At 44.5% G+C, this 24,062-nt stretch overlaps 1 protein-coding gene across 4 annotated transcripts in view; it reads left to right on the top strand.

Moving 5' to 3' along the window:
• ADPRHL1 (ADP-ribosylhydrolase like 1) overlaps positions 1–24,062 on the top strand; it is a 400,125-nt gene that overhangs the window by 17,029 nt on the left and 359,034 nt on the right. Inside the window, exons 6-8 of one of the 4 annotated variants that reach the window (XR_008211680.1) lie at positions 169–301; positions 1,920–2,073; positions 7,275–13,248. Coding sequence is in view for 3 of the 4 variants with exons in the window: in XM_052705800.1 (XP_052561760.1) it covers positions 169–301; positions 1,920–2,073; positions 7,275–12,015 (5,028 nt within the window). In the remaining variant the exon portion in view is untranslated. Of the gene's footprint in view, positions 1–168; positions 302–1,919; positions 3,869–7,274; positions 13,374–24,062 lie in introns of those variants that run through there. The other 3 variants (XM_052705800.1, XM_052705802.1, XM_052705801.1) reach the window with 3 other exon arrangements.

A 24,062-nucleotide genomic window follows, 5' to 3' on the forward strand; every position in this document is an offset into this window, starting at 1 on the left:
CCCTTGTTAACGGGCCCAGCAATCTTCTCACTGTGAAAAGTGAAGAAAAGCTCAAGTAGCAAACGCCTTCTTGCGACTCCTAGGACACAGGGACAGGATAGGCAAGCAAGATGCAGTGCACATCCTCCTTTCCACTGATCCACCCTGATGCCTCCATCTGTCTTGCAGACATACCGCAGATGGAGTTCTGAAGGTCGAGGCGGGAGACGGGGCCACGATGCCCCAATGATCGCCTACGATGCCCTGCTGGGGTGCGGCGGGGACTGGACAGAGCTCTGCAACCGCTCCATGTTCCACGGAGGTGAGGGCACTGCCGCGGCTTCCAGCCTCCTTTCCCCATTGTGTTTCACGACCTCCCACTCACGAATGGCTGCTATTGACCACTCTGCTGTGCCACTGATTATTTCTACATCCCCTGATTTTGCACCATCACAGAACCACGGGATGGCTGAGGTGGGCAGGAATCTCTGGGTCCCTCTATTCCAAGCCCTCTCCAGCAGGGCCACCCAGAGCAGGATGCCCAGGTGGCCGGGCAGCTTCTGGAGATCTCCAAAGAGGAGACTCCACAGCCTCCCTGGACCAGCAAAAATTCTTTTAGCAGCGGCTGCTGTGCAAGCTGTTTATAGTCATTGTCAAACGTTATTTCATCTGAGTCCCATGGTTTTGCCAGAGTTGAATGAAAAGTAAATCTACTATAACTTTATAAAGGGTTGGCATCTTCCCCTGCCAAAATACTAGCACCTTTGGCAAAGCCACATTTTAACTGCATATAGTGAAGTCAAGTAAGGGAGAAAAATGGTACAGTGCCCAATCAAGTGCCAGGCAAATAAATCATAGAGGCATGCAATAAATTATTTTAATGGCTTTTCACAAAGTAATTCTCTTACTGTCATCTGCATACTGCTGGGCCAGAGCAGATGTGGGCAATGATCCCAGCACAAAAACACCTGTGTCCACCTTTGCCCTGTCACAATGGTGGAAGCTGACAGTCTCTCACTGTCAGCAAGAACCTGCAGGCACAGCAATGCTCATTGTTGCTGCTTAACATGGTTGGATGGTTTAAATCATATGTAGTGTTTTGCTGTATTGTTAGGCACACTCTCCAATCTAGAGCATAGATGTCACCAACCATTGAAGGTGATGAGGTGCTGGCACAGCTGCCCAGAGAAGCTGTGATGCCCCATCCCTGGAGGTGCTCAGGGCCAGGTTGGATGGGGCCCTGGACAGCCTGAACTGATGGATTGAGACTGGATGATCTTTAAAATCTTTAAAATCAACCAAACCATTCTATGATCCTATGGCGTTTGCCATGTGGCAGAGACTGCTGCAGTTACTCTTCCCTCCCTATTTCTTAATAATGGCTATCTGCTTGCAAGAGCTGTTGGGTTGCAGTGGGTTTTCCCCAGCCAAAATAAGCAGTCAATCTGTGCTGTCAGGGATGATCTTGTCTACTCTGCTGGCCATACCTCTCTCTGTCTCTGGCAACCTTATGTAGTCTCCTCCACTACTAGAACTAGAGGGTACCAAGTACAAAGAGTGGGTGAAAACTCTGAAACAGATCAAAGGAGGTGCTCCTTTCAAACACTGAGAAAGGATGCTGTGAATCCTAAAAGTCCACATACCTTCTAAAAGTGATCAGATGAACGTGTGGGAAAAGATACCGTGGGAGCCAGGAGATGGAGACCAGCTGTGTGCTCAGAAGCACACATCATGGAAGCATTGCTGTATGTGGGCTTGGTGTTACCTTCCTAGGCATGGGAGAAGACACGGGGTCTTACAAGCCTTTGGGACTAACGCAGCGCAGCCATCATGTCCCTTCCATCAGTGGCTTTGTACTTTTGCCCCTGTGCTTTGCAGGCTTTAGTTGTGTACTTAAAGGTGACCCTAAGAGAAATTTGCATCTGTGCTTGAACCCGCAGGAGAAAGTGCAGCGACGGGATCTATTGCTGGCTGCCTCTATGGGCTGGTGTACGGCCTGAGCAAGGTTCCTAAGGGCATGTACCAGGATCTTGAGCAAAGAGAGAGGCTAGAGTACTTGGGCGAGAACCTTTACCGACTGTCCATGGAGGAAAAGTAAAACTGTCTCTGCCATTTTCTCTTTCTATAAAGACTATATCAAATCCTGTAGATAACTGTCCGACTTTAATGATGAAGGAATTAGCTGAGAGTTAATCTGAAAGGATGTATGTAGATTGTGTGCAAGTGAAGATAGCTGAATAACTGAAGAACAACTAGGTATTTACAGTGTTTGTGGGTTTTTTTTACAAATGTAGGGATTTTCGAATATAAATATTGCTGCCTAAGCCCGTGAGATAATCTCAAATGGAAAAAAATCAATAAAAACTTTTGACTGATTTCAGTCTAACTTGCTATAATACCACTTTCTAAACAGCTGTGAGCAGTAATTACACACACAAAATTAATTTTGAGAACTAATGCTTTCTTGCAGAACTAATGGTAGTGCCCACTGATGGGGATATTCTCTGTATACTTGACAATCCTTTCACCACTGCTGTTTTACCATGTTCTCAAATCTAATGTGTCTGTGACACTTGTAAATCTACTATCTCACGGATTATCCTTTAATGAACCGCTGATCCTCGCATCAGCACAGTGGTGCACAGTATTGTTACATTACAAGCTTCCAGAAAAGGAAAAGCCAACACTAAAAATACCCCTAAGGATAAGCAAAATCATCTGCGTCCAAAATTTCTGAATTGTACTTTTGTCATTCTTTAGTCTTCACAGCAAACTTTTTTAACAATACAACAGGCTGAAATATTTGTAAATAAATGAATCTTACACTATTTCCTAAACGCCATAATTTATTTTTAGACTGAACAGATTATATGTTGCTGTATCAGTATCTGAATTTTTGGCTGAGGTCTTCAAGCAGTTGTAATAGGTCAACAGTCAGGCTCTGATACATTTCACAAGTCTGAGAAACAGAACCCCTGGAAATAAAACCATTACAACTACTCTTTTTCTTTTTTTCCTTTTCCTTTTCTTTTTCTTTTCCTTTTCTTTTCCTTTTCTTTTTTCTTTTTTTCTCCTCTGTATACCTCTCCCCTTCCCTTCCTTCTCCTTCCCTTTTCCCTTCTCATCGCTATTTTTTTTCTTTCTGTTTTTCTTTGTTTTCCTTTCTCTCTTCTTATTTCTCTTGCCTTTTCATTTTCTCTTTGTCTTTCTTAATAAAGCCAGAAAACCATGATTCATTTAAAAGCTACATGCAGCTGTAAACAGTAGGAATGGATGAAGGAGGTTCTGATGTTCCAGCAGCATGGGCACAAATCTGGAATTCTTAGTGAAATGATGTGAAAGAATTAAGCACGGAATTAGCACTTGGTGTTTAACCTCATATTTTACCTTAGAAGTTCAGAAACTGAAGTCTGCATAACCCTTTCTAATCTTCACAGTTAGTGACTGACTACATGGTGTTGGTTTCTCTTATCTTTCTCCAGCTGCTGAACTGTGTTTTAAAAAGATAGCTAAAAATACATAAGTACTTTCCTATTCGTTTTTCCATGTAAGCAATTGCTGGGATTGTCACTGGGATGTTATGTGGCAGAAACAGGAGCAGGTGGTCTGTGTTGTTATGAATAGCAGCATGCATGACAATATCCGTATGAAAAGGATTTCCTTACTACCAGCTACTTCAGACACTGTTGTTTTAGCATGTTTTCTCTTCTCAGCTTTGCAAGGTGCTTTCTTGCTTGCTTTGGAGATATGTTAAACAAGAAGGGCCATTTTTGTTAGTAGCATTTGATTTAAGAGAATACCAAGACTTCCTGAAAACATTCCTTTTAGCTTATGATGCTGTACATATATATACAGTTTATGACGCTGTAATAAATTCAGAAGTAGAGAAGAGAAATTAACATATCCTGCATCTCCAGTGCTTCAACCTTTCCTCTTCCTTTGAAAGAAAAAAGAATCACAAAAAGATGAAGTGTGCGAACAACTATTTTGTTCCCACTTCACCATATATCCAGACTGATGAGGACCAAGTTTTGTTTTAGAGACAAATAAGAGAATCTGATTTAAAAGGTTATTTACATGGGCTGAACTCACAAAGCACCATTTCTGCACTTGCTGGGGTGAGATGTACTGGCTGCCATTTCATCGAGAAGACTAAAAAGGCCTCACTGCCAGTCATACGCTTTTAGCAAGCACTACAGGATTCCCCCACCCTATTTTCTGCAGCCCCCAGAGCCCTCACACATTGGGAAAGGTGGGCTGGGGCACTGGGGTGTTGGCAGGGATGGAGGAGAGTGCTTGCTGTCCCCTGTCCGCACGTGGCATTGCCCACTACAGAGGTTTCCTCAGGACAGGCCACCCTCTGGGATAGGGTTGCACTGCGGCCCGTTAACATTTCAGGCTGTTGCCACTCCAGCACTGCTGTGCTAAGTGTCACCAAAGAACCTATAAATAAATAAGTAAATTGCCTGTCTTATGTATCTTAATTATTCACGGGCCAAGAAGGCAAGGCACTTTCAAAGATGGCCTTGCCTCCCATAGAGGCCCAAGTGAACTGTGCTCCAGACACCGAAAACCACATCCTTACAGCAGCGCTTCCTGGAGCTGGCAGTATGTCAAGGCAGCATCATGTGCTTTAAGAACAACGAAAATCTCCAGGAGAAGAGGCTGAAGTCTTCTTCAGGCCATTTCCCAGCCTCAGAGAGGGGCCTGTGCAGCCAGCTTGTCCTGTGACATAATTCACTCAGAGGTGACTTTTTCAGAGTCTCTGCTGGTTTGGAGTTCCATCTGCATACAGTGGGTACCTGCTCCATTCCTTCCAGATGTAGGTGAGACTAGAGCTGACAACATGCAGTTGGTCTGGAGGAGATTATATTTCATTGATAGGTCACTCAGTAAAAGAAAAGCAGGATGCAAATAAGAAAAGGTGATGAAGAAATGCTAGGGATGGTGTCTTGGCCCAGTGGAAATGATGGTCACACTCCAAACCTGGTATTTCTGAGAAATCCTCATCATCGCACTCCCTCTCTGAGGTGGTGAACACGGATCAAACACTCAACCCATGCAACATGTCTTACTGCTTAAGGCAATGCAGTATTCCCATAAATCCTAATTTCTGAGGGCAGCATATAAGAACACGCTATTTTATATCTTACCACCAGCATCAAAGGAAGAGCATGAACAGAGCTCACAAGTGGTATACTTTAATGAAGTTGTATGGATTTCATAGCTCTTAAGCCATAAATTACTCTTAATACACATAGTAGAGAGAATCTAATTTTCTTCCCTTCACAATCAATAGTAGTTTGACTATGCAGACCTCACTGAGAACAGGACTAGTCCATATTTTACTGTGAACATTTACTGTATCTGAAGTAGTATGGTAGGGAGAGACAAGCAGGGCATCTGTTCTGCTGCTGTTCTGAGACATCAGAGAGCTTAAATCACAATGATTGATGTGCCTGCGTGTGTTTCTGAACATGCTAGGCACTTTTTAGGGAGGAGAGGAACAATCTTCTGCCATGGAAAGCTCTCAGTGAAAATCCTGACTGACCAGCTCTTGTAGAAAGAGGGAACTAGGATATTCTTAGCCTTAGTTATACCCCAATTTTTTATTTATTTATTAGGTTTTAATTTTGAAAATGTCCATAATTGTTACAAATGGGGACCTTGATATAACACGGCAGCCTTGCTTCTTCAGCCCCTGGCTAATTCAGTAAGGGATAGGGTAGATGTTACCACACTGTGCATGTGGGAGAGAGCACCTGTGCTATGTTGAAATGCAGTTCTTCCCAATCAAAACCAATGCAGTATTGTTTGTTACATTAGACATACGCCAGTTGTCATGCTTTTTTCTTTCCTTGGCCCCTAAAAATATCTACAAAGTCATTATAAATAGACCTTCTTCCATTCAAGATGGCAACTTCATCCCGCTGCCGAGGGATGTAATTTTCAATATGTGCGTGCTCTTGAAACTCAGCCAAGTGGAATCCAAATGTCATCACCCAAATGGTTGAGGAGCAGCTCCTCACTTTGTAACCAGCCCCTGCAATATCACAGTAGGGGGGCTGGTTTCAGTTTCTTTTGGAGTTTGTGGGGTGCCAGGTGCTGGGGCACAGCTGGGCCTGCCCAGACCTTTCGGGGAAGATATTCCCCAGTGGATGAGCCTCCACAGCCTTTCTCCATTTTCTACACATAGGTTTAATTGGAAGAATTTCTTCTGCTGCTTCTGCTTATAAAAATTAATACCCTCCTGGTATGCAGGCTGCATTCTATGTGTGAAGCTATTTCACTGCATGGAGTAACCTTCCAGATTTTTCTGGTGTTAGAAAGCCGACACCTCTTGCTTTCTCCCCTCCCAACCCAATCTATTGTTATTGACTTCACACTCCAGCTTTTGTGCTGAGTTCAGTATTTTATTTAGTAACTGATCCATACCAATTAAAGCATTGCCTAAATCCCCAGCTGTCCGAGAGCCTGATTCTTCAATATCTCAAGTGTAGGTCCAACATATCAGCCTTCTTGCTCCAGATTAAGGGGGTTTGCAGTCAAATGACATTGCCAGGATTATTGTTAAGTCAGGTGGCGCTGACCCTGTGTGCCCGTACCCTTTCAGAAAGCAGATTTAAGAGCATAATTTCTGAACTACTTGTACATCTGATTTCAATCAAAAAGCAAACAATGACATTTTATTTTATTTTTATTTATTTTGTTTCGGAAGCTTACTTAATTCTAAACACTACCAGTAGCAAAAACTATCAGTAACACGGTCATGCTCCCCAGCCTTGAGATTTTGTTTTAATCGTTTGAGTCTTTTCAAGAGTCTGCTTTTATAACCCAAAGGCAGAACCATGTTCTCTTGCCAGCTGCGTCTTCAACGTGTTTATCCTTACCTACACTTTACTAAGCAGGAGTGGAAAATATCTTTGATGTTGCCCTTGCATTTGGACACTTTGATACCAAATTAGAGCAAAAGGGGCACAGAGGAGATGTGATCACCCCAGCTACTGTTGCTCATGCCCTTGAGTGCTCCCACTTGCTGCAAAGTGCAGGAGGAACAGCCAATGGCGCCATGGGGGCTGTGAAGCTCTGCACGCTCCTGCTACACAGTGCCTCACAAAGCTTGTAAAGCACTCTGCATGCTTTTTAACAGGCCACTAATGATGACTCTCTTGCGAATTTATAAGTTTAAGAATTTTTTTCCATTTTTTGCACGGTAGCATGCCACTAAAGCAAAATGAGAAGGTAGAAGCAATGTTGACAACTTGAAAAGAATATGCGTGTTTTCTCTTGTGCAGCACCAAAAGCAGTAACTCTTGTGGAGATAAGATGCTGATAGACCCTTTGGTGCTGAAGAAGAAGCTCAATAGGATGGTGACAGAGCAAGGGGCCTTTGCTGTCCTCAGCAGCCTGCTGCTGTACGTCACTGAGCTTGCCGCCTGCGACCCGCAGCTCAGAAGCAAGAGGACAAAATGGGAGGAAGGTAAAGAAAACCAGGTGAGTTGCAAACAGTCATCTCCAGACTCAAACAGGGGCCGTTACCCTACCCGATTCCAGCTCCTGCGGTCCAGATTTCTGAACAACAATCGCGAGCCTTATGTCAAAAAAAGAAGAGAAGTTGGTAAATTGGTCATTAAAGAGAGGCTATGGGTGAACAGGGCTAGCAACAAATTAGAGAGAAGAGGAGATGGAAAGGCTGCAGAAGAGGATGAAGACACGGTGCCCACTGAGAGGGTCAGGTGGAGCAGCGTGAGTGGGAAAAACACAGTGAAGAACATTTTGAAGAAATTTTTGGCTGCCGAAGAAAAAGAAGACAAGGAAAAGATTCCCATCTGGAAAAAGAAAGGGCCAAACAGCAGCTTGCCAAAAATAGTAAACAGGAGCTCAGTCCTGTCCAAGCTAAAGGAGCAGTTTGAGCAAAGCTCCCTCTGTTCAGCCGCAGAGGTGAAAGCGTCACTCTTGCGCAAAGGTGAGAAAAAGACGAAAACCCTCCCAAGCAGAAAAGCTATCCGTAAGCCAGAGGTCAGAGTACTGCGCATGGCAGCACTGGCAGCCACAGACATAAACAGTCCGGAGTCCCAGTACTTAGTGTGCTCCATGGTGCCAGTGCCCAGACTCAGCATGGCTACCGAAATTAACCATCCATGGAGTTGGTCAAAAAATAACGCCACGATGCAGCCTTGTGATCACAACACAGGGCTGAAGGAAAAGGGGAATTCTGAGAGAAAGCCCGATGAGAACAAAACATCACTACGTGCAGCAGAGGACACGGAGGACAAAGAAGAACCAGTGGCACCCAAAGAGATGCCTCATGCAAAGGACAGTGCTGAGACCAATACAGATTCCTCAAAGCAAGGGCCTCATTTCAATGCTAGTCTCGAAAGCTCTTTTTCCATCTGTAAAAATAAAACCCTTGCAGACTGTGATGTTCTCTCATCTGAACATAATCTAGATTGCGATAGGAATAAATTGTCAGCTGGGCCTGATACTTCTTCACTAATGAGGACTACCAAAGCTGTGCAACATGTCAAGGATGACAGCCCACCTTCTAGTGTACCTTACTCTAGAACAGCTGAAGGATCCAGTGAACCAAGTCCTCAGGATACTAAAACAGGTGAGATTCCCAAAATAATTATACATGTATACAGTTTGGAGGAAGCTGACCAAGATTTGACAGAGCCAGAAAAGGATCCTTTCTTTGCAGGCCAAAAATATTTCCCAGAGCAGAAAGTACTGGAAAACACCCTGCCATTTTACTCTCCAGGAGATCAAGCACTTTGTGAAGTTGAGCCTCCAATGCAGGATCAACACCTAAGCCGTATAACACAAGCTGCCAACAAAAGGCCACCAGCAGTTCAGAAAGAAGCACCAGGTTTAAGAGGCAAAGGTTCCAAGGAAGAAAAAAAAGGAGAGAAATATCATAGTGAAGACAAAATGTACTCTACTTCTAGCAAAAATTATAGTGAGATCTCAGCTACAAAAGAACAGGAGAACAAAATGCCCAACTGCCAAATGCAAAATGAACCCCAAACCAAGCAGCCACAGCCACCTCAAATGCCCAGCCTAGAAAATCACTTTAGTAATTCCAGTGCTGAAATATCAAATCCAGATGCAAATCAGACCAAACCCACACTTTCCTCAAGTGATCTCCAGGAGCAGAAATCTGGTGCTGTAGAAGAACACATCCCTTCTGACTGGGATAAGAAAGAAGGCCCTTTGCCAAATGAGTTTGTGAGGCACAGATTGTACTTTGTAGATGAGGATCTTGGGGAGGACCAGTTACCTTCTTCAAATGTGATGATGAGTCCTTCAAACAATGGAGTCCTGGACAGGAGTACCTTCACTGACCTGGAGACGTGTTACAAACCATCTAACAGTTTCATTGAATGTGAAGAGACCACTGCAGATGAGCTGCCATCGCCTGACTCTGAAGTATGGCTGACACCTTCATCAAACCCTGTAACAACACTAACAAGTGGGATTGTAGGACAAAGAATCCATTACACGCTTGGAAATTCCCCAGCCCTTCCACCTACAGGTCTGGTAACACCAGAAGCTGGTGGTATAGATGATGAGTATGCCAATCGTGGCTCTGAGAAGCATTCACCACCCTCTTCAGATGAGTCAGCAGTACATGAAAACAATGCTGCAGTGGAGAAGAAAACTGCCTGTGATTTTAATAACCAACCGTTGTCCCCAAATCACTCAACAGAAAACGAATATGCTGCAGCTGAAGAGACAATTACTTGTCAGAGCCTTGAGAACAGTCTTTCATTTTCAACTAAGAAGATAAGAAAACATGCAAATAAAACTGTGTTAGCAAGAAATCCCCTGTTACCCTTGGAGAAGAATCAAACGCAGATTTCAGATGATACTCTGAAGCAAGGAAGTGATGTGTTGGAAGAGAACCTGTTTCCTTCATCTGAATTGGTGTCAGGCCAAAAGAAGTGTGCAAAAGGTACTGAGAATGTCTCCAAACATGAAAAGCATAAGCCCTTGTCTTCAGACAACGACACGAAGCCTGGCAATGATAGGATGGAGACAGAGGAAAGAGAAGAGCCAGATGTCTTGTATAAATTTGAGCAGGAACAAGTATCAACAAGAGATTTGATGGATCACAAAAATAACTTTTCAAGTGGGAAGAATGCTAGTAGTCCTCAAACATCCCAGTTGCCTCCCTCAGAGCATGACACCAACATTCAAGGAGTGAAAAGTTCTGGGCATGGTTTGAAGTGCCGAACACCTTCTAGAGATTTCATTAAACGTGAACATGATATGACAGTAGATGGAAACATCTGCAGCAATAACAAGAAACACCAGCTGTCCTTGTCAAGAGAACCAACGAGACACACAAATGACACTGCGGGAAAAAGAAACATAAAGTTGAACTTCAAGGATTATTCAGCGCTGCCAAGAAATACAGCAAGACATGATGATGAGACCAGTGATGAGGAGAATACCTTTCGAGATATAAAAGATAATACAGTGCAGCAGGAAAAGAGTTTTGAAGGAGAGAGAAATACTTCATACGATCCTAAAAATCAAATGCCATCATCAAGTCCTCTGGTAAAACGAGACAAGAAATTCTCCCCTCTAGACACACGGCAAAAAACAGCATCAGGTGACTCTGTAAAGCCTGAGATTAAGTTGGCTGAAAAAAAGACTAAACACACCTCTGAGAAGCCCCAGTCACCTTCTTCAAACACAGTGGAGAGACCTCAGGAAAGAAATTCTTCAGCAGAGAAGAAGCAAAAGTCACCGGAAGCAGATGATGTCCAGTCACCTGAAACAAAAGCTGTAACAGGAGATGATGAACACCAGCACCGGAGGCAGCACCAGTTACCTCTTTCAAGTAAATCAGCAAAGCCTGGGAAAAACATTCCAGGAGGAGAAAAACAGCAAAAAAGTTCTGAGGATTTCACGATGCCTGATAGCAATGCAAAAGAGAAGAAGAAATTTCTTCGTCCCAGGAAGTACCGATCAGTATCATCAGAGACAGCGGTTTTGCCCCAAGAAAAGCATTCTCCAGATCAAAAGCAACAAACATCAGCTACTGAAGGCTTTAAGAAGCCTGAAACTAATGTTGTCAAAGAAAAAGATGAAGAGCCAAATTCTGAGCTCCTGACACCTCCTTCAAACAAAGAGGTGAATTTCAAAGAAAAAAACTCTTCAGGAGATAGGAAGCAGAAGACTCCAGTAGCAGGGGATGTCATGCCACCCAAAACAAAGGTTGCAAAAGAGGATGATGAACACCAGCGCTCTGGGAACCAGCAGATACTTCCCTTGAATAAACCAGCAAAGCCTGGAAAAAAGACTCCGTGGGAAGAGAAACAAGAAACTGTAACTGAAGGTTTTAGAAAGCCTGACGTAAAGGCTGTAAAAGATAAAAGCAAAGATCCAGGTCCTAGGATGCGTCAGGCCTCATCCCCAGATCTGTTGGTGAAGTGCCAAGAGAAGAGTGTCACAGCCAAAAAGAAACCATCAACACCACCATCTGATAAAAAAGTTATGGATAGAACTGGTAGTACAGAGGAAAGGAGTGGGCCCCAGGGAGCAGAGGAATACCAGCGACAGCCTTCAGATAAGATAGGGAAGCACAGCATTGATAGCTCAGGAAGAGACAATTCTGAGAACTATCGAACTGTTTTGCCAAGTGATGGTGTAGAATCTAAAAGCAATTCTGTCCAGAAGGAGACCAATTTGTCTAAAACAGAGAAGTCCTCCAAATCATCCCTATCGCGTGGTGCGTCAAAATATGATGACAGCCCTACTGAAAACAGAAAAAAGCAGCCTGGATTCAAGAAGTACCGAGTACTGTCATCAAAGGGCTTGGTGAAGAATGAGGGAGGCACTGCTGGAAGGGAGGCTAGCTGGCAGGCAGCTGGCACAGCAAGTGGCAGAAAAGCAGAGCTGGAGGACTGCTCCAAAGCAGCACCATTCTCCAAATACACAGTGGAAAGCTACAGTGAAGGACCCTTAGATTCTTCTTTTAAACCACTGATCATTAGAGTAACTGACACGTTTAAACATCACAGCTAAAAAATACCGTTGCAGCTTAAGTGAGACCTTGCAACTAATTGTGCCACTGATTTGCTCAATCTTTCTTTTTTCCTTTACTCTCTGGGGCATTACGTTATCACTTTTTAATCACGAGGACATTGATGTGCATCTGTCTGAGCTGGGCTTTTTTCTTTCCTAACATTAGCCTGAAGACATGAATTAAATTAATCACTGCAAGCGAATTAGCTAATCACTGAATTAATCATCAGTTTATAAATTAAATATGAGAGGGGCTTTGAGATTGGTGTGAATTCAGTCCTGCTCCAGACTCCCTGTACTAACTAGTGGGTTTTGTTTGTAACAAAGACAACTCTTCAGAGTGAGCTCTATCTGTATTTACTTATTCTAATGAAAACCTGCTCGTACTTCTTCCAGGAATAGTGGTAAGAGGTGTCAGCTTTAATTATGTCAAAAAGCGCTTGCTCCTGGCTCTGCCTTTTCACCAGTTAATAGGGGCTGTTGGTCTATGGCTGCATTGAGTGGCACTGCTAGCCACTCAATGGCTAGTAGGGAGGGAAGGAAGGGGAAAATGTCTGTGAAAAATCCTGAAAGGACATTGATGCTACAATGGGATTTACTGTGAATGCAAACGTTCAACCTCGCGAATATTGTGAAAATAATGATTTAGCCTTCTCTGAAGTTATTTGTACTTTAGTCTTATACAGCATGCATTGTTGTTGATAGGGATAAACCATTTCAAGTTATTCTTAATAACTGCAGACAAACATGCAACTAGTGTAAGAGTGTGGAAAGCTCAATGCTGAAAGGCTCTGAGGGACACTCTAGAGGGCCATGTCAGCAGAAGGGGCTGAAGGCCCCGACAGGGGAGCTCAACTTCACCTGAAGTTCTGTCCCCACCTGGGTCCTTGGGTGTGTGGACACTGCCAGTGCTGCACCTGGCACCAAAAGTCTTAGCAAGTGCTGACTTTACAGGTTGATGTGACATGGAGCAACAGGAAGCAGCCAGTATAACTGGACATTGTTGATGGGCTGTGGCTTTCTATGTTTAATGTATATCAGTGGATTCTGTAAAGTGTGCATGGGACAGACTGTATTATGGAGAAATGAGGATGGAATGGTTCACTGCCCCTCTGCATCTGGTGAATGGTGTTGTAGCAAAGCATTGGCACAGGCTGTCCATGGAACAGGTGGAGTCACTGTCCTTGGAGGTGGTCAAGAACTGTGTGGATGTGGCCCTGAGGGATGTGGTTAGTGGGCATGGTGGGGATGGGCTGGTTCTGTGATTCTGTGATTCTATGAAAACTGTGACAGAGAGATGTTAGAACAAAACTCCCCCATGCACTCCAGGAGTGCTTTTAGCTTAGTGTAGTGGCAACTTGGGGTATTTAAAGGCATGGCCTGAAGAGTCAATTAATTCTTTCCTCAGTCATCTGTGCTCAAAAAGCCAATTAAAACCCCAATCTTTAAGTGAAACCAAGCTTCAAGCTGGTCAAGAAGAGAGTTCTCACATGCACAGCCCCTCTCCCTTTGCCTGTGCCTCCCCTTGGCTTTTTCAGATGCTATCCTGCAGCACGTTGCCCCAGCAGCACAGCTGCTGCTCTGTCCCTGGCTGGCAGGGTGCCCTGAACTGCAGCAGTAAGGCAGTGAGGATGCAGGTGAGCTGGTAGCACACAAGGAGCAAATCCATTTGCTAGCGTAATGCACTCAAGTCAAATAGGTGACAGACAACTGGGCTGTCCAGGGGACACTATCAGGAGGGATTAGGGACACATGTCCCTTGGCTACCATCATGGTTTAGGATTTGATTTCTTGCCCACAACATGCCACAAATTAGGCTTCCTGGCACCTGCAGGCTCATAAAATGAGAATCACATTTGTATAAGAGACTGGTCCTCAAAAGAGAGGCTATAGGGAATTTATCACTTGTACAATGCTGCCCTTCTGCATGGTGGTGTATGTCATCCTCACAGCTTTTATGGGCTGGCACACATAAAGGACTTTGTGCTAAGCCTAAGCTCTGATTTACGTTTTGTTGTACATGATTTCATTTCCCACTGGAGAAAAGCCCTTACAACAAGCGCTTGCACCAGCAAGTATATTCTGTGAGCTGGCCTTTTGCAACAGCAGAAAGACCTGCTTGTTGGTACAAGAGAAGCCATTTTTATTATTCTCATTTTAATCTTTCAAAAGAAATCTAAGTGCTTTTTTCTTGTTGTTGCCCTTTTTTCCCACCTGAGAGACGGCTGCCTTGTGACAAATGAAAGGCTTCTGTCCAGCAGGAAGTTAACTGTGTGAGCAGCACGTGCCACCTGCACTTCAGACATGACGGACTGGCACCAAATGCATCCTTAAAAAATGAGTATTTGAGTATTTAAGTATATAAATATTTAAGAAAGAGAAAGATAGGAGGAGGACGCACATCAACATCAGCTATAGCAGAAACTGCAAACGGGCAGGCTCAAACCCTGCTGCAACCCTTGCCCAAAAGCAATATACAACAGAAGATAAAGGTTTTATTCCCCACTCCTGACTCCAGTGCCCTGGAGGGCTCCTTCAGCATGTGGGTGATGCTCTGTGCCCCTGTTCATGGAAGAGGTAGTGAAGGAGCCCTCCAGAGTTTCACCATGTCTAATCAGGATTGAAGAGTGCTGCAGCTCCTGCAGGCACATTTCCTGGCTTTTGCAGTTCTGTGTGATGGGTGTAATTTGTACAGTTCTTTTTCCACACTAAACAACAGCTTTCTGCTCAACTAAAAAACAGTGGAAGCAAACATCCCTTGTGGTCACTGAGGGCATTGTGTCCTTAGCTCTCACTGAATGTAGAAAGGTATTATTATTCTTAATATTTTCGCCATTTTTGATAATGCTACCTTGAAGCCCTGGCTTAGCATTAAGATTAGCCATTAGATTGTGTCAACTAAATGGACCTCAGCTGAGGATACTGGGCTGTCCAGGCTGGAGGAGGCCAAGAGACAACCTGATTACTTTCCACAGCTCCCTGAGGAGGGGAAGCAGACAGAGGTGCTGGGCTCTGCTCATGGAAATTAATGGCAGGATGCAAAAGAATGGCAAAAAGCTGCACCAGGGACAGTCAGACTGGGCATTGGGCATTTATTTACTATGAAGGTGGTCACACATTTGGACAGGCTTCCTAGAGAGGTGGCTGATGCCTTGTGCCTGTCAGCATTCTAGAGGAAGGGTTCATGGTCAGTGGAGGGCAGAGATCAGGGCAGGCAAGGAAACCATGCAGGCTCCCACCAGCAGCAGAGTTCAGTAAATCATTTTAGATTATTACGTCCTCTCTAAGTAAACCACAGTGAAAAGCTACCCCAGCACTTCACTTCAGCAATATACCTCCCAGTAGTGAGCAGTAGTATGGAAATCACAAAAGATTGACTTGGGTATTTGGATATTGAGCTATTTGAATAGCCAAGGCTGGACCCCAAACACCTCCACATTGAAGTGCTCACACAGTCAGTGTGCCTCCTGAACATGTGACCGTCATCTCTAGCTCATCCTCTCACATTTCTGATTGAAGAACAAACAACTCTCTTTGATCCCCAAAACCAGAAGCAGGTCAAGTCCTGCTCTGGATATGTCCCTTGCTCTCCCTCTTTCTCTGTCTCTCTTTTTCTCTTTTTCTTTTAACAGAGAAACTAATGACTAAGACTAATGCTGTAGCATAGGGCACAGCCAAACCCCCTCAAAATTAGAAAATGTGTCCTTAATTTTCTCCAGACCTCCAAAGAGAGAAGAAATGACTGTCTCAGTGATTCTCCTTCATTCCAGGTTGTTCAAAGGCAACAAATATTTGACAAATCCACACTTAAGGCTAAGGTGTGAGCAGCTTGGTAATTTAGCAGCTTCTTCTACAGTTCTGCCTCAATCTTTAAAAGACTGTGCACAACAAAAAAAGATAGAGGCTGAGAATTAAAGCTGCAGTTGTACATTTTTGTATTGTCAGTGGAGCCAGCAATAGAAGTACTGAAAAGCATATCGAAAATCTCATATTAAAATGCAACTTCCCACACCATTTTTAGCTTTTTTTCCTGTCCACCTGTAGTCGGCAGGTAATAACACAGTGGTGTCACTCAGTGCCTCTGGGCAGCATCCCTTCCAGCCCTGATGCCACAGATGCATCTCTCGGCTGTGGAAACGTTCCATCTAGTGGCTGAATTTGTGCAGCAAGTGATGAGCGAGCATGGAAGAGCAAGGAGTGAAAGTCACTCGGTAGTGGAAGGAGTAGGCAACTGGTGGGAAGCATTTCTTCTCTTCTTCCCATCACTTGAAGGACTGTGCGCTATCCAAAAGGATCACATCTCCTGTCACTGTTTCCAGCTTGCCCCTAACTGCCTCCATTGCTTGTATTCTGCCGAGCTGCAAGTGCAAGAACAGTTTTGCAGAACGGTGTGATCCTTACTTGACAAGCAGTATGACAGCAGGCTTCTGGAGTGTGTGCAATACAGAATACTGCTGTCAGGTATGATGTTTTCAGTGGTGGCAAGTGAATATGGATGTCCCAAATGGGATACAGTCACCTATACCTACATAAAAAGGCACCAAACTACAGAACTGGTGTGCAGAAACCAGCCTGTGGGTGAATGCAGACAAAGCAGGCTACTTTTAACATGAAGAATTACAGTAATATCCCACAGACCTCATAGCATTCTGGCCTGCCCCCAGCAATCATTGCAGCAGTCCTTCTGGCCCTTGCAGAGCAATGAGAGAATTTTGACACAGCTGAGATGCAAACCAAAGAGAAAGTGAGTGCTTCCTGTCACTGTGCTCCCCAGAGCTTCTGGAAATAAAGAAATAAAACTGTTGGATGCTGCAGAGCCAGTCCATCCTTGTCAGGAAACAACCACATTTAGTTAAGCTACATCACCAGAGTGAACTACAAATAGGATTTGTGCAGACACAGTGGGCTGTGAGCACACAGCTCTGGCTTGCTAGTTCTGGCTACTGAGATCTTTAATTCTTTTAAAGAATGGGAACGATGTGGGCAGCAGTGATCCAAGAGTCCAGATGGGGTCCCAATGAATGTATCTCAACTCTAAATACCTCCAGACTGAAGGAAATTATCGCAGAAGAACGGAAAATCCCAAAAGGCATCTTCTTTATTAACTCATTCAAATTATACCCCTCATGTAACAAGAAAGCCTGTACCATTGCCATGTCATACGGATTCCTTAATAAAACTGTTTTCCTTTGTATACGGGCTATTTATTTGTACCACTCAGTCATATTTGTGTGTCAAGAAGATGAAAATAATAAAACCATACCAACTACCGATCTTGTCGGCATTCTGTCATTATAAAGGAAGGGGCACGAGGAACAAATACAAAGAGTGCCTGTGCGTTCCTCATCAGTATGCAAACCTTTCTCCTTTTGCCCAAGAGAGCTGCTACAAGCCGAGTTTCCTATGGGACAGCTGGGAATAGGTATAAAGCACAGAGCATTAGTTATGCAAATGCTTTGAAAAGAGGCTTTGAAAAGAGCATGGTACACCTCGCTTCCTGTTTCAAGGCTCCTCAGATCGGAGCCTTGAAAATGCAGCATGGTACAACCACCTCTGCCCTCTAGGGTGACCTTTAGGCAAGTCTGAGGCTGCCCTGTGAGAAGTAAACCCTGGGGCTACTCCATCTCCTGCCCAAACTGAGCCCTTCCTCTGCTCCTGCAGAGAGAAGGGAGGACTGTAGCTGAGGGTTCACTTTGTTGCACCATCCAGGTTATCAGGCTGGGGGATGAGGGGCTGGGGGAGCAGCCCTGCAGAAAGGGATCTGAGGCTTCTGGCAAGTTGAATGTGAGTAGCAGTGTGCCCTGGCAGCCAAAGGCCAGCCGTGCCCTGGGGTGCACCAGGCCCGGCACTGCCACCAGGCGAAGGGAGCAGCTGTGCTGCACTGCTCTGTGTGTGCTGCCTCACCTCCAGCACTGCGTGTGGGTTTGGGTGCCACATGTAAGGACACAACGCTGTTAGAGCGTCCAAAGGAGGACTGTGAAAGTGCAGAAGGGTCAGTAGGGCAAGGTGTGCGAGGAGCGGCTGAGGCCCCTGTGTGTGCTAAGCGCAGAGCAGAGGAGCTGAAGGGAGGCCTGATGGCGGCTGCAGCTCCTCACAGGGAGCGGAGGGGCAGCGCTGAGCTCTGCTCTGTGTGACAGCGACAGGGCCCGAGGGAACGGCATGGAGCTGTCAGGGGAGGGCAGCTGGGGGTCAGGGAAAGGGGCTGCAGCACAGCGCCGTGGGCATGGCCTCAAGCTGCTGGAGTTCAATGCTTTCTCCTTCAGAAACACAAGTACAAACCAAAAATCAGCTGTTGGCGAGTCTTACAGGCTGAATTACGATGAGACATGCTTCCACTTCCTAGAGGCTGAAAAACTGGCTCGTCTTCACTTCCAAAGGCAGTGAGATCACTGCAGTCCATTAAAATTCCTCTTTGAGTGCCTTGTGACTGATGAAGGATAGTAAGAGTCTGTTAAGTCAACCAGTATGACACCACCTGAAGCTCTGGCAGCTCTCACTGGGCTGCACCTCACCAGGTGGCTGCCCTTGGTGTCATCATGTAGCAGAAGCTACAGGTGGGGGCATGGCCACCAGCAAACCCTTGATAAAAGCCAGAAGAAGCCATGGTAAATAGGGGTGGGTTATGTTCATAGTTGTTAGGACCAGCCAAATGTGCTCACAAGCCAAATGTGAGGTGAATTAGGGGCAGGAGGCTGTTTCTCATTAGCATGCTGCATGACAGCATTTAAGGCACAGTTTACAAGCATGATGAAGTCAGGGCTACAGATTCTTTCCTCGGTAATGATTACACATGTTTTCCTTTCAGCAACTTTGAGAGAGCCTCTATTCAAGACTGAGTGAAGCTGATGTTGTCTCAGTGGCCTCAATTTTTGGTGTTGAATGTAAAAAAAAAAAAAAAAAAAAAAAAAAAAAAAAAAAAAAAAAAAATTAAAATGAGACATTTTACTTTGGATTTGACCTTTCACTACTAGTTGGATGCGGCTGTGATTCCTGATCGCCATAATAAGGTAACTTTCTCCTTGGGATTTATTTAAAATAGATAGAAGCATTTTAGTAATATTCCTCCAGCCTGGCAAAGAAAGCTCAAACTTCCTGAAACGTTGCATTTTGGTATCTTTTCTATCATAAGCAAGGTGTCCCTGAGCTTGTGGGGCTGCTCCGTGCAAGTGGTCTCGCTGACCTGCAGATGGCAGGTTTTCCATTTGAAGATGAGAAAAGCGAAATCCTTCTGTCTTCAAGGGAATCAGAGAACCGAATCCTGTGTCTTAGTTTCAGCTAGGACAGAAGACAAGACAGTAACGAGAAGATACTTTTACTCTTTGCCCTCCCTAACGCCTCCCTCATGATTTAAGGATGTGGGATAGGATGAGAAAGGATAGGATAGGATACTGCCCTGTAGATAGCAATAAAAGGACTGGCTGCAAATGAAACATGACTGTAATGGAAAGGGGGAACTTCACCACCCACTTCAGCAGCATCTACAGGCTACAATCTACATAGCACAGAATCATTAAGATTGCTTTTCCAGGAGGTGCAGTAAGGGATGTATGATCATCCCAATATAATTTTGTTTTCTTGTTCCCTTAATGGCTTTTATTAATCCACCAACATGAAGTAAGGTACTTATATTGACTGACTGACCTGAAGTCTCCACAGCAACACCAAGGTGCAACACCACGATTTGAGGAGTGATTTTCCACCAGGAGGTCAAAAATGTTGAATCTGGTCACCAAATATTCCTAGGAAAACATGGTTTCCATATCTGTTTTTCATAATCTACGTCTGTATTTTAATCTCATCTAATTCACCAAATAGCTAGTAAAAATATGAAGTTGAAAAGAGTACTTCTAATACATGCAAAAAGGCATGTTTTTCCCCAACTGCCCAAATGGAAACTACTTGCCCAATCTCATCTTCTGACACACGCATTTCCCATTGCTGGCTTCCCTCTCATCCTTTCTACTTTCCTACTTTTTCTCTTATATTTCAGTCCTGTCCAAAGGCTACAAAATGAGGCTGGAATGTGAATAAGATATTTCCAAGAAGCATAGAGAATGTGCTCCATGGGTCAGATTTTCTCTTTACTTTTCCATAAAGATTTCTGAGCCCTCCCAAGAGCCACATGTTCAGGGGTGTCTTTCCAATATGTGGCTAGTCATTAATTCCTGGGAAAACCCCTAAAACAAACAAAACATTCAGTAATGCAGTAGTGTTTCCATTTTGAAGTTTCACTGTTGAAAAAGGCAGACATTCAAAAAAACATTTTCAAGGTGCTATTTTGACCAGCTTCCCAAATAAGCATAAATACTGTGTTCTGGCTGCAAATTTCAAACTTGATGACAATTTGATGACCATGTGCATATAACATTTTGGAGGTGGGGGGCTTTTTCTATTCCTTCTGTTCTCCAGTGAACAACTGGATATGCAGTATTGGTCTCTCAGCTTCTGGACCATAAACCCATAGCAATCAGCTGCAGGGCAGAAGAGGCTGGAAGTTTCCTGCAGCACCACGATGGGATAAGTGCAGAGCAAATGTGAAGTGGTGAGGAAAAGGAACAGCTTTTCAGTCTCTGCTCAGAAGGTCATGTTGTTTGCAAAGAGCATCCTCAAGCCTCCTGCTATGCACAGGCTCTGCTTCATTTCTAGGATTTCATAGCTTGTCTTTGTCTCCACAGCTGTCTGTGGACAGAGAAGGGGAAAAGCTAAGGGTGTTAAGGGAAATCCCTTTGCATGCATAGCATGTTGGGCTCGAAAAAAAGAAAAAGCATTTTTGCCTGACCAAACCCACTTGCCTTGCTGTAAGGCTCACTGTGCCATTACCAATGACCTTCCCAACATATGTAAGGCTTCCCGGCTCAGCTGAAAATGAAGATACTGTGGGGTTTTCAGAGTACAAGAGCCCAGCATCTTAGAGTCGTCAACACATGGATCAGTCTTCTTTTATGCTTTCTAGGATGGAGATCATTCACCTGCTGCCCAAGATTACTGCTCATAAGAATAATCCCAGGGTCTATTGTCACTCCCACAGTGTGGTAAGAGGCCTGGGAGGAGAACAGCACCACAGCTTGCTGCTTCAGGGCAAAAGTTTTTGGTGCAGTAGGATCAGAGGCCAGGCTGACCACAAACCAAAAGAGACCAAGGGGCTCTGTCAAACACCAACCCCCTGTGTTTCAGAGGACCTGGCTCTCTCTTTCCATTTCCCATACTGGAAATGATAAGAGGATGTTTTGCTGAAACTGCCAAACAAATCCACAGTGATTTTAAGGCCTTTTTGACATTTCCATATGTCTTCAGTAGTTTTCCAGCTGCAGACATTGATCAAAGCACTCCCTGTCCCACGCTGCTTGCCATGGAGTCTGCGTGCTCCAGCCACCACAGATGCTCAGAGCTGCTTTTACCAGTCTGTGTTAACACTTATGAACATCCTCACCCATCGGTTTGATAGAAATTAAAACTGTGAATTGCTGAATGCCTACTTGGCAAACACCTTGAGAGCTGCATATGATGTCGCTGGCTCTAGAAGTTTGGTTGTCTATGTTGGCAGCCATTAGTGCCGCTGGTGTGCACATCAGGTCCCCTAAAAATAGCAGTGTTCAACTCAGAGCTGCAAACCCCGGATGCAACGGCTCCCTGTGGTGTTCTGACTCACCAGTTCTCACACTTGTCACAGAGGGATTTTGTCTCTCAACGAATAGCTTCTACTACTCTTACCCTGCTACCCTGCTCTAACAATACAGACCATTAACTCAGTCACTCTCTTGAAATGCAGTCAGGGAAGGGGACCCAGATGCCTTTGGTCTTTTAGTTTAATTAAAGGTAAGTGCTAAAAAAGAAATGGCAAGACATGCATCCTGCGTGTCCTTGCAATCAACCTTTCAGCATCCGCAGTTATGCTCTTTGCAATCATCTGCTGCAAATTTCCCAAATGTTATTTGATGTTTCTCTGGGGGTTTTCAAAAGTGCTCAGCAAGAAATGCCAGATGTACTCTGGTGCAGAGCGTCCAAAGGTAGCTTTGCATGTCAGCGAAGCGTGAGTCGACAAAGCCAATTATAGACAGAGAAACATGCTTACAAAAGATACCAAAGGGTGCTCAGAAGGAGAAATAGACCATCGGAAAGCTAAAAACAGCTATTGGTGCTTATGTAAGTGTTACCTAATCGTTATTTCTTCCCAGAAAACAGTACACCATGCTGTCTCTTGTCTTGGTACAAGTGTCCTCTTGGCGAGGGCTCCCTACAGCAACTGTGAGATTTCAAAGTGTTGTTTATTATCACCACATAAGCTTGACTGCAAGGATCAGTGACAGATTTCTACAGTGGGAACATGCTCAGTACTGCCAGAGACAGGCTGTCGCTGCTGTGGGAAATACAACACCTTGCTAAGCTGGTATTTGTTTCACAATAGAAAACACAGTGTGAATATTAACCACCTCTTGCAGTAACCACACATCGAAAAGGCAGCCACCGCAACCAGAAAAGCTACTCGTGTTTTTCCATACAGAGGAGGTCCCAGTCACCCCGCTGAATACTGATGGTGCACTTTGAAAGGCTGAATCCTCTCTCGTGCAGGACTCCCTGCAAACTTCTTTGTGGAAACTTTCCCTTTCTTTTTCTTTTCTGAAGCACTCGGTCAGTCTCAGGAAATTCTCAGGATGTTGTCTGTCTTCCTGGGATCTGACCACTTGATTCTCAGCTTGAATACAGGTGCGAGACCTGCAAAGCTTGCTCTTACCTATGTTTGATTCTATAATACACAGGGAAGAACCTCTCCAGTGCTCTGTAGTGCAGTATCCAATGCACCAGCACCTTCTCTATTTGACAGCAAATTGAACAAGTTTCTCTACACGTGTCACAGAATAATATCGTACAACATGCAACTCCTCTGTCCTTGATTTCCTTCTTTCCTGAAATACAAAGTATAATTGTGGCTGTATCTTCACATTCAAAATCTGTCTTGCTTTAGCATGTAGCCTGAAGAGCTCCATTGCAGGAGCAGTGATGACTTGGCTTTGGAGCTGCACAATAGAGCTGAAGAGAAAAATCACCTTCACAGCTTAGGTAAGGCCTTAAGATTTTTGCATGCTGTAGAAGAGCCATCTCCTCTCCCTGAGTGACTTGCTCACTGGCTGGTCCTGTGCTGCTCTGGCTGTTTGAGTCCCAAGAACTGAGTCAGTCTGGAGCAGAGAACTAAAAGTGACTGAGAGAGGCATGATGAATACTCAGCGTCGGCCTCCTGGCACCCACAGCTTCCGTGAGGCTGAATCTCACCTTTCTTTGGTGAAAGCTGTTTCATTTATACACAGATATTTTGGGGCTGCTTAGTCTGGGGAACTGGAGGCTGAGGGGAGACCTTATTGCTCTCTTCAGATACCTCAAAGGTGACTGCAGTGAGAGCAGGATTGGTCTTTCTCACTGGTGACAGGTGACAGGATGAGGGGAAATGGCCTCGAGTTGCCAGGGGAGGTTTAGGTTGGATATCAGGAGAAACTTCTTTACAGAAAGGGCTGTTAAGCACTGGAATTGGCTCCCCAGGGAGGTGGTGGAGTCACCATCCCTGATGTGTTTAAAAGCCGTTTGGATGTGGTGCTCAGGGACATGATTTAGCGGAGGGCTGTTAGAGTTAGGGTAGGATGGTTAGCTTGTGGTTGGACTCCATGATCTTTAAGGTCTTTTCCAACCTGAGCAATTCTATGATTCTATAAAGAAAGATTAAATACCCAGATGTCTATATTTCTCAGCAAATTTTGTACAGGACATATATGCATGTACTGAAATGCATGAAGTTAAGCTTGAGATATATTTCCAGAACAGTGTTAGCTAAGAGAATTGCAGCTGGAATTACTTTTGTATTCATTCTTTGGCATGTAAAATGATTTTACACGTAGATACAATGGGGAAGTAGAATCCAAGTGGGGCATAACTTATGGGTTCTACTGGCCCCTCTAAGGCTTGTCTACAGCAGGCTAAACTGTAGTGGTCTAACTCAGGCTATATTATTTTTGTACTGGGGTAAGTTGATTTACATCTATAAAGGGATTGTAACTATG

Source organism: Tympanuchus pallidicinctus, unplaced genomic scaffold (genome assembly GCF_026119805.1).
Source record: "Tympanuchus pallidicinctus isolate F22 unplaced genomic scaffold, pur_lepc_1.0 scaffold6, whole genome shotgun sequence".
NCBI classification, from domain to species: Eukaryota; Metazoa; Chordata; class Aves; order Galliformes; family Phasianidae; genus Tympanuchus; species Tympanuchus pallidicinctus.